We start from the raw sequence: 15,121 nt of genomic DNA, 5'->3' as shown, positions 1-15,121 counted from the left end.
TCATCAGTACTGTGGTTGATAATTTTTATTTGTCTATTTTTATGCTTAAAAGGTAAATTAAAACATGGTTATGTTTTATAACCAAACCCTTAGTAATATGCTTAGGTGCCTTATGGATACGTGGAGCCCTGGTTGGGAATAACTGTGCAAGCTTTTGATGGTTGCAAAGTATTATGCTGCCACCTGTTGGTGTAAGTGTATTGTGCAATGGTTAACATCACAGTGTTGTATTTGTCCTGTGGCTGTGGTGTCTGTTAAAACATACAGCAAAGTCGTCAAGTGTGAATTGAATGTGACATCGCATGTATATATTGTTTTCGTCTGTGTTGGATTTACAGGAATCTGGGGCCTAGCATCACTTATTTGTCATTTTTGTTTTAGGGGAGGGTGTTGGGGTAGACAGAAAATACAGATGTGCAGCCAAACCCTTCTCACATCTTAAAAAATGAAATGTTGAAGGTTTTACCAATGAAACACCATCCTCTCAGTAGTTTTAAAAGAGCTGATGTTAATAAACATCGTAGAAAAAAAATGCTTAGTTTTCAAGTTTATTTGTTTTTATGACATTTGGACTACTGAAGAAACAGCTCAGGTTAAAAAAAAACGATAATGTGAAATGTAATAAATTAGGAAGTACATAAGCAAACAAATCATTCTGTAATATATTTTGCAATGGAGGTTTGGTGAAGCTGAAATTGAAAATGGGTTTATTATGCTTAAAACACAATAATAATCTTTTGGTGCTGGGTTCCAGAAGGTTCAGAAATATTCCTTAATAATTTGAATCTTCTTTCTACCCCTTTGTCTTACCTTAGGGTCGTCAGTTGCGGGGCTTCAGAGGCTTATTCAATAGAAGTTCAAAGTCTTCAGTAGACACAAATATTGGTGTTACACCTCGTAAGCGATCCATATCAGACCACATCCTCCGGAGAACCGCCAGTGCCCCTGCAAAAGGCCGCAAAAAGATTAAGATGCCGTTGGCTGAAGCTTCTAACGAAAGTAAACAAAGTACTGGGGACTCTCAATCAACTGAGAGAGAGAAAAGAATGGGAAACAGAAGGGTCCTTCAACATCGCCCAATCTCAATGCCTCTGGATAAGCTCCTAAATAGTAACCTCACTCTGACTTCCCCAGACCAGGAAAGCCCAGATCCTGGACCTGACACAATCATTGGTCTGTCTCTTGAATAACACTTTTATTTATGTCATAATCATTTTGTGAAAGCTGATACACAATGCTCTTATTTTATTTACACATGGGTGCAGTTAGAATGAGACATCCAGATATTGCCAGTACTTCAGATTCTAATAGACATCAACACTACAGCAGCTTTGTGATATAAACAGTTACTCCTTTAAATGTGTGTGTGTTATATTTTATAACTTAAAGGAATAGTCTATCTATTTTCCATATTAAACTATGTTATTACCTTAACTTAGAAGAGTTGATACATCCCTCTATCATCTTAGTGCGTGCACGTAAGCGCTGGGGCGCGCTGCGACACTTCGATAGCATTTAGCTTAGCCCCATTCATTCAATGGTACCAAACAGAAATAAAGTTAGAAGTGACCAAACACATCAACGTTTTTCCTATTTAAGACGAGTAGTTATGCGAGCAAGTATGGTGGTACAAAATAAAACGTAGCGCTTTTCTAAGCGGATTTAAAAGAGGAACTATATTTTATGGCGGAATAGCATTTTTTGGAGTACTTTGACTCCCCTTCTCCCTTTCGTAATGGGAGAGGGAGAGTGTTACTGCGCCGAGTCGAGGTACTCCCAAAAGTGCTATTCCGCCATACAATATAGTTACCCTTTTAAATCCACTTAGAAAAGCGCTACGTTTTATTTTGTGCCACCATACTTGCTCGTATAACTACTCGTCTTAAATAGGAAAAACGTTGATGTGTTTGGTCACTTCTAACTTTATCTCTGGGTGGTACCATTGAATGAATGGGGCTAAGCTAAATGCTATCGAAGTGTCGCAGCGCGCCCGAGCGCTTACGTGCACGCACTAAGATGATAGAGGGATGTATCAACTTTTCTTAGTTAAGGTAATAACATAGTTTAATATGGAAAATGGATAGACTATTCCTTTAAAACAGTCAATAAATTTACATTCGCTATTATTTTAAAGGTGTAATGTGGGTTTTTTAGCGACATCTAGCAGTGAGATTACGAATTGCAACCAACCTCAATTTTTGTAATGCAATAAGAAGCTACGGTAGCTGCCACAGGACAACCATGTCATTGTCTGAGACAACGACCCTGTCCCAAATGGCTTATTCCGGACTTGTGGTCTTCCTCAGAGTCCACACTTTGATGACATCATGTAGTGCAGACTTTAGGGACCCTTGATGCGAGTCTACGTGGGTACACCCTAGTCATATTTTGGGACAGACTTGAGCATCCCACCGAAAATAGGTAAAGAAGTTGCCTGTCAGTGTGAACTCCTCTCTTCCGTCAACTGATTGGTTTGACTGCTCTTTCGCAAGGACTTTTGGGTTGGTAAAGTGCGTGAAGCCTGCTGCAGTGCGGGCTTCTTCGAAGGGGGCAAAGGGGGCGCTGATGAGCACACTTCGAAGCGTACAGATGGGACAGCCTACGGACTCGTAGACAAAGCAAGCACGTGCAATTTAAGGCCACATGACTGAAAGTCCAATTGAAGTGCGTCATTTGGGACAGGGCCAATGTAGGGACAAAATGCGCTTTGTCCATTTAGGGCTACTGTAGAAACTTGGCGGTGACTTCCACCCGCGGTGCATGAATATAATTACGTCTCATTCTAAGGTAATAAAAACAATACAGGTCTTTATACACCACTGATAATATAGTTAAGTATATTGTATTTCTATCAAGAGATTCTTCTAAAAGTCCCACATTGCACCTTTAATGACTACTTATTATTTCGCTCTTTGCTTAATTGAACATTTTATTTCACATGCACTTTATTGCTTTTTAAACATTGTAGTAAATTTCTCTCTCAGCCCCTTTGAAGTATTCATACTTACAGGCTTTACTATCTTTAATATCTTAACTTGCCTTTGTCTTGTTCTGTCTTTACTGCTGTTCTTCTCTGTAGTAGAAAACTGACTAGGAAAACCCCTGCAGGTAATCCACAAGCCATACTCAGGCCGACTCATCCAAAACATTCCAGTTTTAAATCATTGCTCTGATTTATGATTTATTTTTAGGGTTTTTCTTCTAATAACTCTAATAAATACATAATCCATCAAAGGTGTGTTTTTGGAATAAAACAGAAGCAATGTTCAATATACAAACTGGATGTTCCCACATAGTGCCATCAAATTTCCTTTTCACTGTCGTACTTGGTGGTACATTCCATCTGTCCTGTGCTGTGTGATGGATTGTGGTGTTGTTTGAAGGTCTGTGAGTTATTTTCTAGTATTTTCTGATAATCATGTCCTGTTAAATGTCTTCCACAGATTCCAAACAGAATGAAAAGCCCAGATCCATCTCAATGGATCTTCTCATGGAAACCTCTGCCTTTAAAGAATCAGATGACGGTGCCCTTTTTAATAATCACATTCGGGACTGTAACACTGAGCCCAAAGAAACAAAAGAAACTCCTTACCTGGTCATTGAGGGCTGTAGGGGAATTGTGGGCAATCCTCACAAAGAACTCCCAAGAGATGGTCTCACCCAGACTGAAGCCAAAAAAATATGTTCTTCCAAAAAGCCAGCAGACCACTGGTCAGATGCTTCAGATAGCTTGCGAACAAAAGAAAGTCAAAGGGAATCTGGCCAATTGGAATCTTCAAGGAAGAAAGTGTTAATACCCAAGGCAGCCACTTACTCCTCATCCTCTTCCTCTTCTTCTTCCTCAGATACCTTTACCAAGTCTGACACTCAAAAGGATCAATTAGACCAAAGGAGTCAAGTTTCCCTCCAGGACAGTGCTCTTTCTCGCCTTATTGATTCTGTCTCGCTGGAAAATGAGAATGAAACCTGTGGGTCAATTTCTGCTCTGATTGGCCAATTTGAGATGACTGCTGAGCAGAGCACCTTATTATCAAACTTGCAACCTGCTGAACTGCGTCCATTCAAAGTCGAGCATGCCAGCACCCCAATAAAGGTCACCCAAGAATCTGCTTGCAAAGCCTCTGAGTTAACCGACAGACCCTCTAGCCCCGAAACTACTGAACTTGAGGTTTTTACCATCCTGGATGAGGAGGTGCTTTCTCCTGTATCTTCAAACAGCATTTGTCTGACAAACATCAAGAAGGACTTTGTTGCATCTGCAGTCGCTAGCAAAGTATCTTCCCCCATCAAGTCCACTGGAGGTAACGTAAGCTTGAGGTTAAACAAAAAGCAAAGATATAACAGCCAATGCCATTCCACTGGATCTCTGATGGAATATGAATTTGGAGGTTACAGAGAAACTTCAATCAATAGCACAGTCTCAGATCGCTTCTTATTATGCCAAGACTCCGCAAGCAGCAGTCTGATGGAGGTGGAGATCAATGTAGATGGAGATTCCTTGGATAACACATTGACTTCTTCAAGCCAGGACCTTCAATGGTGTAATAATGTTCAAAACTCAAACCAGACTTCTTCTTATCACATACCAAGACTTGAACCTTCCCAACTCCACAAACCCTCATATCATCCCTCTCCTGTTCATTCTTACTCAACGGACACATCAGCTATTCACAGACACTACCAGTCTCCATCACACCAAAGTCTTTCTAGTACTGTTGATCAGCGCAGTCACTTAATCAATAAATCCCAGCCAAGGAGATTTCCACTTGGGACTCACAGATTAGATACCACAGAGGAGAGATACCAAAGTGGCCGTCAAGTAGAGCATTTGCCAAAAAGCTCTTTGTCCTCGGAATGTCTTGCAAGGGCTCAATCCAGGCATACATCATTAGAGAGGGACTTGTATACACCTGTATCAGACTATGACATGATGTACAACTCTGTTCCACTGCAAGACCGCCCCGCTCCTCTACGCTCATATTCCCAGCCAGCCACACACATTGAGGCCTTTACTCCTCATATCCACAGTGGGCTCTCCCCATCTGCTTCTTCTCAAGTCTCCAATACATGCAAGTCCAAAAGCCTTGGAGACCTGACCTCTGAAGACATTTCATGTAACTTTCAGAGCAAGTATAAGGTCATCAGCCGAAGTTTTGTCACTACCGCAATGCGAGACCAAAGACGGATGTGTGGGTCGGCCAGTCGACCGAAGTCTTCTGACCCCTTAACCGAGCAACTTCGTAAACTTGTAACCTTAGAGCATGAGGATTATCCACGTACCCCCACCTCCTTTAGTCAACCCACAACTAAACCTCTTACAGTGGTCCCCAAAAGTTCCACCGATGATCATGAGGATCCTCCACCGTTACTTTCAAGGCGGCTTTCCTCCAGGAGTCAAAGTCGAGTGCGACATATAGCCAATCGTGCGCGTGAGAAACAGCAAGACGCCTTCAAACACAGATCCACAGAAGTAGTGCTCCGCAATAAGGTCTCTTCCCAAAATCCTCCACCGAACAGACATTCTACTGGTTCGTACATCGCTGGTTATTTAGATCAGCTAGGTCCTGAGGACAGAGGCTTGCCTGAAGGAGCCTGCACTACAATGCGTTATGGATGTGGAGATGGCTACTATGCTGATGATTTTGTGCTCCCTCATGACTTTTCCAACCCATCCGAACCTGAGGTCTACTTCCTGCTTAGGCTTTGACAGTTGTGTTTATGACTGTGCATGTATTTCTCTCTATCAGTCTGAAAGGATATGTAGCAGGACACTTCCAGATTTGTGTAAATATGCTGTATATCACAGTTGTGGGTTCTGCTCTTACATGTACTACCCCTGCTGTATCAAACTGATTATGTTATGTACTGTATATGTGGTCTTTGTCATTCTTAGAAAATGTATTGTTCTGAATGTGTGTTGTCTCAAGGTAAAAAAAAATGAAGTAACAAAATTTCTTGGGACTGTTTTGTTGCTATTTGTTCTTTTGTGTAGTACAACAAAGCCAGGGCTTCACTTTTTATTCAGTCTTCCTGCATTTGTTATTTGTATGTTTGTGTAGTTTGTACATACTTTGTTGGTAAATTTGTCCTCATTGAAAGCACTACTTCATAAAAATGCTAATAACTGTGACATTTTGTCTTTAGAAAACAGCATGTAAACATTTTCAGCATGACTATGCACAGACCTGTAGATGCTCCTGTGCTATGATTTTGCACAGAATGATTCTGTTGTATTGAATGCAATACAGCACATTAACCTGCTTGCTCTGACTTGCTTGCTTTCTATTAGTCATGAATTAAAAAAGTTTGAAATTCTTCATATTCTAAAGCTGTATGTTTAAAGTTTTATTTTTATAATTGCTTTGATACAGAGAGCAAAAATAACATTTGTTAGACTTAATACTTTGTTTTCTTTTTTAAGACATGGCGACGGAAATTTTCTTCACACTTCTCCTGTGCTTAAAGGCATCGAGTTTGTTGTTCTTTTAACAGTTGCTCATCAAAGATGAGTGTAAGCTATTTCCTACCAATGCAATAAATTCTGAAATGTTTGCCATGAAGATGAAATTTTGAACTTGTGATTTCTGTTGTCTTTCAGTATTTTTGGTTTATATTTGAGGAGCTCAGATGCAAAAGACGGTAAATGCCACCAATTAGATAATGACATTACCCGAATGCACCCCCTAATTGCTGGTTTTGTGTTTTGTCCAAAGAAAGTGGAGATTTTTGGGTTTGGCACTTAGAGGGTTTTGCAGCGAAAGATGGTCAAATTTGTTACAAACAAACTTCTAACGTGACATTTGTAAAAAGGCATTTAAATTACTGACCAATAACCTTTTCATTGCCATTAAAGTAAAATTATTGAACCTAAACAAGAGCCTGATTTAATTAAAGATTAATTTATCATCGGCTTACTAGCAGATGTGACCCTGTTGTTGTTTTAGCCAGATGATAAGTGACTGTGACTCAGTACCCCACTATTCCAAAAGTACCAACTGTCCCTCTCCAGCTTCATATAATGATGAACTCATTACGAATTATTGTGTAATTATATCCAATTTTGTTGCACGTAGGAAGCGCAATTTGGCCTCCCATTGTTGTCTGTGGTTGTTTTTTTTCTCATGCTCTACCAGGACTGTGGTCATAACAAATATCAATTATCACTTTACATTGATGCACAAAGTGCAGGGAGGCTGTCAGAGATCAGGTAACACCAACTGTGCCAATGTCTGTACTCAATCTATTGTGTCTTCTGTCATCTGTGCTGGTGTCTCTGTGGTCAGGCTATGATGAGGTTCTGTGTGAACTTGGATATGTCCAAGCATTTAGATGATATCTGTGTCTTTCAAGATGGTGATGTATTATTAGAGCTCTCATTAATATATTCAACCTGCCAGCGACCCTGATGAGCTTCACCAAAAATAGTCATGGACAAAGTCAGTTGCCTGTTAACAATCTATTTTCAAACTCGCGTAGGCGGATTTGGTCTACCTGAAATCTCTGGCTGGATGAAGGACCATCACTTGCAGCTAAACCTTGCAAAGACCGAACTGCTAGTGTTCTCTGCTGACCCTACAATATTATTTATTCAGTTGGGATATCCTTGTCCAGGACTGCCAGGAGAATTTTCAGGATGGAGGGATCCCACCTATGATCTGGTGAAATCTGGAGAAAAGCTCCTGATTGGGTCTCTTTATCGGTAAAGTATGTTATCTGTAAAGTGGAAGGAAATCAACTTATTATTAATGAATCAGTTATTAGATGGATTGGAGACTTTGGGAAGACGAGATAGGCCTCTAACATTTTTTAGTGTTTGAATATATCTGTGAGATCATTCTGAAATGAGGCAGTTACACATTTATCTAACATATAACAATATATAGAAATAAATCCTGTTGTTTTTGAAATTTATATGCATTACATAACCAGCCTTTCTTGTGCTAAAACTCTCTCAGTCTTTCTTAAACTGTGACATATATTTCATGTTCCCAGGTGCCTGCATCCATTTGTACTGCGGAGTGCCCTCCAGAGACACGTGAAGCCATTAGGAAAGGATTGCCTGTGTGCTGTTTTGACTGCCTGCCATGCCCCAATGGTGAAATAAGCAATCACACAGGTCATAAATATTTCCTAATTCATTTTGGCAAAAGTTGAACACCTGATCAACAGCCATAACCTTTGAAATCACTAAACCTTTAATGTGAAATAATTTTCTGCCCCAGTTGCTCCCCAGAGTTCTGGCCTAATAGTGTCAAAAATAAAGGTGTGCCCAGAGAAAAGAGCGCTTTGATGACATCTAAAGTGGCGATTATTTTCCTGTACCACAGGAACACTTAACACTTGTTAAAGTCAACACATTTTGAACTAAGCTTCCTGCTTTTGAGGTCACCGAAACTCAGTTTTTTTGTGCTCGCTGGTGTTTGTAGGACAACCTTCACTGTGGTCATGTTTCAACAGGCCACCTTTAGTTTTGTCCTGTGCATTCCCTGCATTCTGGTCAAAACCACAATTACCATAAACCTGGATTGTCAGCTCTTATAAAATGATTTCAACATGGCAGATGTGTGTCCGAATCCATTCATACTACTAGGCTTCATACTATACAGTACCTACGGTTTTAACGGTCAGTACGTAGGTAGTTCATCTCATTCATGGAATCCCGGGGTCATTGGTCATCCCTGAGTGCACAGTGGGGTCAGTTGCAGGAGTTGCCTGTTTTGGGCTACATTGTTTTTTTAGTTACTCTCTGTTTATTGTTGGACTTCTTTCCCCAGAAACTTCCAGATAGTTTTAATGAGGGAAAGTGTATTACATTCAGTATGCTCATATTTTGTGTTGTGTGGACTGAATTTGTGCAGCAAATGTCAGCTCACAGGGGAAGTACATTGTAGCTGTGGAGATTTATACCATTTTGGCCTAGTTTTGGACTTTTGGTTTGTATATTTGTTCCTAAGTGCTATATCATTTTATTCAAGCCAGAGTGAGCATTGTGAGCATTGTACTCTTATTCCGTAATTCTTAACAATAAAGCTTCACAGTCTGTTAATATAATGTATTTATTTTAACAAAAACATGAAATAATTTATTATGTTCAATAAAGTTAACAACAAATACATAAAGAGTTGTCCAGACATTCTGCTGTTACATATATACAGTATATCAAAAGATATACAGTAAATGAAAATGATCTGTTATTTTACTGTTATACAACAATGAACAAATTTAACATATGAATGCGAAACAACAGGCGTTCTTAGAGTCACTGATCACATGACATACCGTATGTGTACTGTAAGTCATGACAAAGTTGACAAAAACGTGTATCAAGAATACTTCAGCGTGTTTACAAGCAGGGCTTCAAAGATGTATAACAGGTAGCATGCAAACCTATTTCTTTTCAGTGCCTCTTCCCATTATGGCTTTTTTAGTGTTTCTCTCTGGATGTAAGAGGATGATGTAGCATTTAGGTGCAAATATTGCCACCAGTAATCCAAAACTGGATGCCAAGATGGCAAAAATCTCCACAGCCACTGCATATTTCCCTGGTGAGCTGACATAAGCTGGAACAAAGGCAATCCATACAGCACAAAAGATCAACATACTAAAGGTAATGAACTTTGCTTCATTAAAACTATCTGGAAGATTTCTTGCCAAAAAAGCTAACATGAAGCTCACAGCTGCCAGAAAGCCAATGTAGCCCAGCAGCACAGTGAATCCAGCCACTGAACCAATAGCACATTCATAAACGATTTTAGACCTGATATACAGGCTGTTTTTATAGGGAGTTGGAGATGCAGTTGTTAGCCAGACCGCACATATTACCACCTGAAGGGCAGTTAAGCCCAAAACTGTGCATCTTTGTTGAGCTGCACCAAACCATTTCATAGCACCTTTACCCTCTGGTCGAGATGACTTAAACACGGCTATTACCACCATAGTCTTGACCAGAATGCTGGAGACGCACAAAACAAAGCTAATGCCAAACACAGCATGTCTTAACTGACACGTCCACAACTGTGGTCGGCCAATAAAAAGCAGCACACACAGGAAACACAGTTTGAGTGACAGCAGCAGCAGGAAGCTGAGCTCTGAATTATTGGCGCGCACTATAGGAGTGTTGCGGTGATGAGCAAAAATGATCATGACAACAGCACAGAAGCAGGTGCCGAGCAAAGAAGCAGTGGTCAGGGAGATGCCCAGAGGTTCCTCATAGGACAGAAACTCCACTTCTTTAGGGATGCAGCGATTTTTTTCTGCATTGGACCAAAACTCATCTGGACACAATGTGCACTCATTTGCATCTGTGAGCAGAAAAAAAGAATTATATTCCTTTCAAAATATGCAAACAGCATTTTTTATTGGTCAACCATTATCTTTTCACCTGTTGTATTAGAAATCTCTCCATCTGCACATGGCAGGCAGTCAAAACAGCAGACAGGAAGTCCTTTCCTCCTGGCTCGTCTGGTGCCTGTTGGGCAGCTCTCACTACACACAGACCGTGGGGGCTGTCAGGGACATCAACTGTTATCATTCATTAATAGTGTTCCTTAAATATCTTATCATTTAGAGGGTAGGGTTAGGAAATAGTAAATAAAATACAGGCATGAAAACGGGTCAGGGGTGAAAAAGGTGAGAAAGGCGCTCGAGGGGCGGTGTGGCCTCTGATGGGGCCGCGAGGTGGGAGGACCCCCCCAGAATAAATATTATGGGCTCATTAGGGAATATGCTGTAACTTAACTTATTTATTCTTCAGGCATGTGATTGGCCAAGGACAAAAAAGAAGGAAGGAACTCAACATCCCTCCGCGTGCGCAGAAACAAAATTCCCACCATAACATACATGACCATTATTTCAATTATTTAATTCTGACGGACAATTTAGATTTAAAATGTAAACATTTGACTAGTAACAGAAACCATATTTAATTAAATGGGTTGATAAATGTGGAAAGCTGTAACAAGTAGAATTCCCTTACTATTTTACATCTGCAATAATTTTATTTTGCCATAATCAGACCATCAGTCACAAGGCCATACAATTTTAAGTTGGTTTTGCAATAGGGTGGACCTGAAGGCCTACATCTAATTTAAAATGAATTAATTTTACAATATAGTACTGGTTAAATGAATTACATTATGATTTTTGAGTCATAGGTTGAATAATTTTCAGATAAGCAAAAAAGTGATGTGGGAAAATAAAATAAGAACAAATCAAGACATTACAAGCATATAAAATAGAAAAGAACAAAGTTACAAATAAAGTAAGATCTAACATTATTGATTAGGTAGAAAAACAGTATCAAATTAACATAACACTGTTTTCATACTATAAATTAAATATAATTAATCTTTTTAAAGCTATAAAAGTGATTTTCCTTTTGTCTTTTGTAGTTTGATTAACATTATGACTCAAACATATGCATTTCTTATGAGACGAACTGTCCCTTTAACAACGGAGAAGCTCTATACACTGACACATGATCAACATCTCACTTATAATAAACGACTGTTTTTATGAGAATACTTGCAGAGACTGTGGTATTACAATATAGTTTGTGCGTATATCTCCTGTCAAGCCCAAAAAATATGCGTCTGCTTTGCGTGATTTTTGAGTTTGTGCGCGTATGCGCACTGAAAACGGTTCACTTTAGCATCTTTGTCGCTCAAATAGTCTAAAATCGCTTAAATGTTACTGTAAACGGTAAACTTTCTTATTAACTGTATTAGTAACAGTATGTTCTTATTACAGCATTTCATGCAATATTTTGCAGTTTCACCATATTTACATTTAAGTACTTACAGCCGTGGACTAGTAGACCAATGTGACTTACAAGCGAGGAGTACGTCCATAATTCGTTCCAATCCATTCCAACAAAAATCTTTTAGGTCACTTTGCAGTGTCAGTCTATGTAGATGTGTTGTTTTAATTGATTGACGCATTAGAATTCCACAATGATAGTTTTACAGCGTTTTGTGTTGACTTTACGTCCCGAAGGCAGTCGCTCTACGCATCTTCAACAAGCTTGTATGACGAAGAACACAGAAATGCGGATGACATCATAGTAGCGCGAGAGCCGTTCGAACGCAGACTTCCTTATGACTTCTCGCTTTACTCTCGTGATACTTTGATGTCACCTGCCTGCCTGTCGGTTTTTGCAGCGCAGCATGAACTCAAACAAATCTAATGTCTGGGATACATGTTTGGATGACGGCGAAGGGCGCGTCTTCAAACAACGCGCGCATACCCCCCCTCCACCCCAAAAATGTTTTCTCATCGAATCTGCATGATTCACGTGGGTCACCTTTTTTGAATTCAAAACGGCGAATTTCGCCGAAAGGTGAGGGATTTTCATGCCTGAAAATAGATTTGCAATATTTGTGTGTGTACAGTATGAATGTGGAAATTTACAACAATATAATGTTATTTACTTTATGTGCACCAAATTTCCAGTATAATGCATCTTCATCCAGTGTGAGCACCTTCCCTGTTGCCGCCCCTTCATCCACCACACCGACTGTGCGGACAATGATTGACCCATCAGTGCTCGGCTGCCAGTTCAACACATCATAGATGGCCAGAGCATCTCCATTCTTATCAAATGACACACGGTCTCCAAAACCTGTGGTGAAGTTCACCTTTTGTAGGTATTGGACCAGCTGTACATTTTGCAGACAGGATGAGTGTTACATGCATATTTTAACCACATATTTTGTACATGCATATTTTGAATCTGCTTACCTGCCAGGGCTGCAGGTTTGTTATGTCAGCACAGGTGTTGTCACTGAATGGTCCTCTCCCCTCCTCACACTGCATCAGGTCATGAAGTGCATGTGCCAGGGCATAAACTGCTTTGTACACATTATAGGCAGGCCTGAGCCCTGAAACATCAGTGTATATTGTGTCTGTGCTGCGTAGATCTTCCTCACCTGTGCACACTTTTTTAAATTGCTCTTTATCAAAATGTATACCCTCTTTTTCAAAACTGCAATCAAACATGTTCTCCCAGAAGATCCTCAACATATTATTTCTTGGATCAATACTGGGGTGGATGCGTAGCAGGAACTCATAAAGTCCCTCGATCTCTCCACGTCGGATGGCGATACCCAAGGTGCCTCCCAGAAACGGCAGAAAATGCGGAGTGTGAAATACAGGAGAGGTGGCCCAAGCTTCACTTGCAATCCACTGTACATCTGTCATGTTCTGCAAAGCCACCTCATCCATCAAAGGCATCAGATAGGTTGAAGTAGAAAAAACAACCACCACTTTAGCTGTAGAGGCCTGAATCACTTTTACTATGCGCTGAATATCTCTGCGGTTGTTATCACGGGGCAGGATTTCAGAAAAAGCAATACAGCCACCAAACAGCTGCACTTCTTTGTGTAAAGACTGAGCAGCGTAGATGCCATAATCATCATCACTATAGAGAAGACCAACCCAGGTCCATCCAAAATGTCTTAAGATCTGAACCATAGCTCGAACCTGAAAGGCATCACTGGGGATAGTTCTGAAGAAGGAGGGATATTTCTTCCTGTCACTCAAACAGGAACAGGTGGCATAGTGGCTAACCTAATGAGGGAACAAATGAGATTGAAAGATAGAAGAAGATGATCAACAAATATTGTGATTGTTTTTATATATATTAACAAATCTTTACACACAGAGAACTAAAAGGATTGGTTAAAAGCAAACTGATATTCATATATATATTGCATGTAAATATTATATCTTTGTGTGTATGTTTGTGTGTATTTTTTACTTTTTTCATCCCATCTTACTATAGGTACACGAAACAGCCCCAACACACTGGATATAGCAATAGAAGGAGTAGAACCTGGATCCCCCACAATTCCAATCACTGGTGGTGGTCCGGTGCAGTCAACATCAGACAAAGACTCCTGTGTCCCACTAACAAGTGCTATGGCAGCACGGAACGCCATTTCCAACATCACACAGTTGTCATACAGATGATAACCAAGAGTGATGTTTGGCAGCAGGTTGGGATTCTTGTTGATTTCATCTATAGCAAAAATCATAGTCTGTACCTGCTGAAAACTTTCCAAATCAAATCTAGAAAAAGACATATGTTGTTTAAGTTCCATTAATAAACAGCACTTAGCAGACATGTGACAAGTAAAACACATTTTTTTTTTTACATATTTAAGTTTACAATCTTAAGAAAAATTTCTATTGACACTATACTTAAATAAATAAATGTATACGTCTATTTTTTTTCCATCCAGTTTGGCCACAGACTCACTTCTCACAGTATGGTGGTTCTGGCTCAGATCTAAAGCTCAGCTCTGGGAACACTGTGAAAAAGTGAACCTCGAACAAGCCTCCAAGTATCAGATCTCCATCTTGGTACACCCCATTCAGTTTGAAGCGTCCCTGGAGCTGACAGGTACCTGAGCCAGTGAGCAAAGCTGAAGAGATACAGTTAGAGAAAAACAAAAGACACATAAACAGAGTGATCAACATCTCTTTCTCTCTTTCTGGCCCACTCACCCAGTTGGCTCAAAAATGTATGATGGATTTTGTATGGGGTGTTGCTTTAAAAGAAACAGGCGGTGCCAAGTGGCCATTCGTGGAAATAAGGACGTCACTCTGCGTCCTTCATTTTCTCTTTAATAAACTAGTTTAAGGGATGTTCTTGTCAGTATGTCCTTTGCAGATGGATGTTATAGGTAATTTTTATTAAAGACAAACTTTTTAAAAGAAATAAAGCACAAGGAGAAACGTACTGATGAAATAATGAATATTTTATATATGTACCATAAACAACAGCTCAGGAGATTGCCTACAGGCTTATTTATGAGACAACTGTGTCTTTTCTTTGTTGTCTCAAGCTTGGTTTGTCTTGGACAGTTTTTATTATCATATTGTCCTCTAGGTGTCAGTCTTGCACTTCCCCTTGTTGCTAAGAAAATGCAACCTGGAAGTATTGCTGTATTATGGTACACACAGTAACAGATTATAACAAAATGATAATATGATGTGTAGACTAAAGCCGTGAATGATTTTTTTATGGTATTAAGTGTGTACATGGTACAACACACTTTAATGTATATGCACTCCAATATAATTAGCATAAATAAAACTTTTTTCAGTTAATAATCTTAAA

The 15,121-nt window shown here is 39.7% G+C and overlaps 2 protein-coding genes across 2 annotated transcripts in view; one reads left to right on the top strand and one right to left on the bottom strand.

Moving 5' to 3' along the window:
- The window catches only part of plch1 (phospholipase C, eta 1), a 68,551-nt gene extending 61,991 nt beyond the window's left edge, over positions 1-6,560 (top strand). Inside the window, exons 22-23 of the mRNA XM_065282975.2 lie at positions 816-1,173; positions 3,444-6,560. Of these exons, the coding sequence (XP_065139047.1) occupies positions 816-1,173; positions 3,444-5,707 (2,622 nt within the window). The 3' untranslated portion in view covers positions 5,708-6,560. The remainder of the gene's footprint in view (positions 1-815; positions 1,174-3,443) is intronic.
- Positions 6,561-9,295: 2,735 nt separating this feature from the next.
- LOC135773184 (extracellular calcium-sensing receptor-like) lies at positions 9,296-14,539 on the bottom strand. The gene is made up of 6 exons (XM_065282669.2): positions 14,258-14,539; positions 13,776-14,067; positions 12,739-13,566; positions 12,429-12,656; positions 10,382-10,505; positions 9,296-10,301 (listed from the first exon to the last, which is right to left on the bottom strand). Exons 1-6 carry the CDS (start codon positions 14,476-14,478, stop codon positions 9,388-9,390), a joined length of 2,607 nt encoding a protein of 868 aa, XP_065138741.1. The 5' UTR covers positions 14,479-14,539; the 3' UTR covers positions 9,296-9,387.
- Positions 14,540-15,121: the final 582 nt, after the last annotated feature.

Source organism: Paramisgurnus dabryanus, chromosome 9 (assembly GCF_030506205.2).
Source record: "Paramisgurnus dabryanus chromosome 9, PD_genome_1.1, whole genome shotgun sequence".
NCBI classification, from domain to species: Eukaryota; Metazoa; Chordata; class Actinopteri; order Cypriniformes; family Cobitidae; genus Paramisgurnus; species Paramisgurnus dabryanus.
This window is presented reverse-complemented; position numbering and strand designations above follow the sequence as displayed.

What these genes read in the sequence shown, in the direction of transcription:
- LOC135773184 (XM_065282669.2), bottom strand. Translation starts at nt 14,478, where the DNA reads ATGTTGATCACTCTGTTTATGTGTCTTTTGTTTTTCTCTAACTGTATC. An exon ending in GAACCACCATACTGTGAGAA is followed by an intron (nt 14,068 to 14,257) that starts GTGAGTCTGTGG and finishes GTCTTTTTCTAG; the next exon opens with ATTTGATTTGGAAAGTTTTC. An exon ending in AGAGATTTCTAATACAACAG is followed by an intron (nt 10,302 to 10,381) that starts GTGAAAAGATAA and finishes TTCTGCTCACAG; the next exon opens with ATGCAAATGAGTGCACATTG.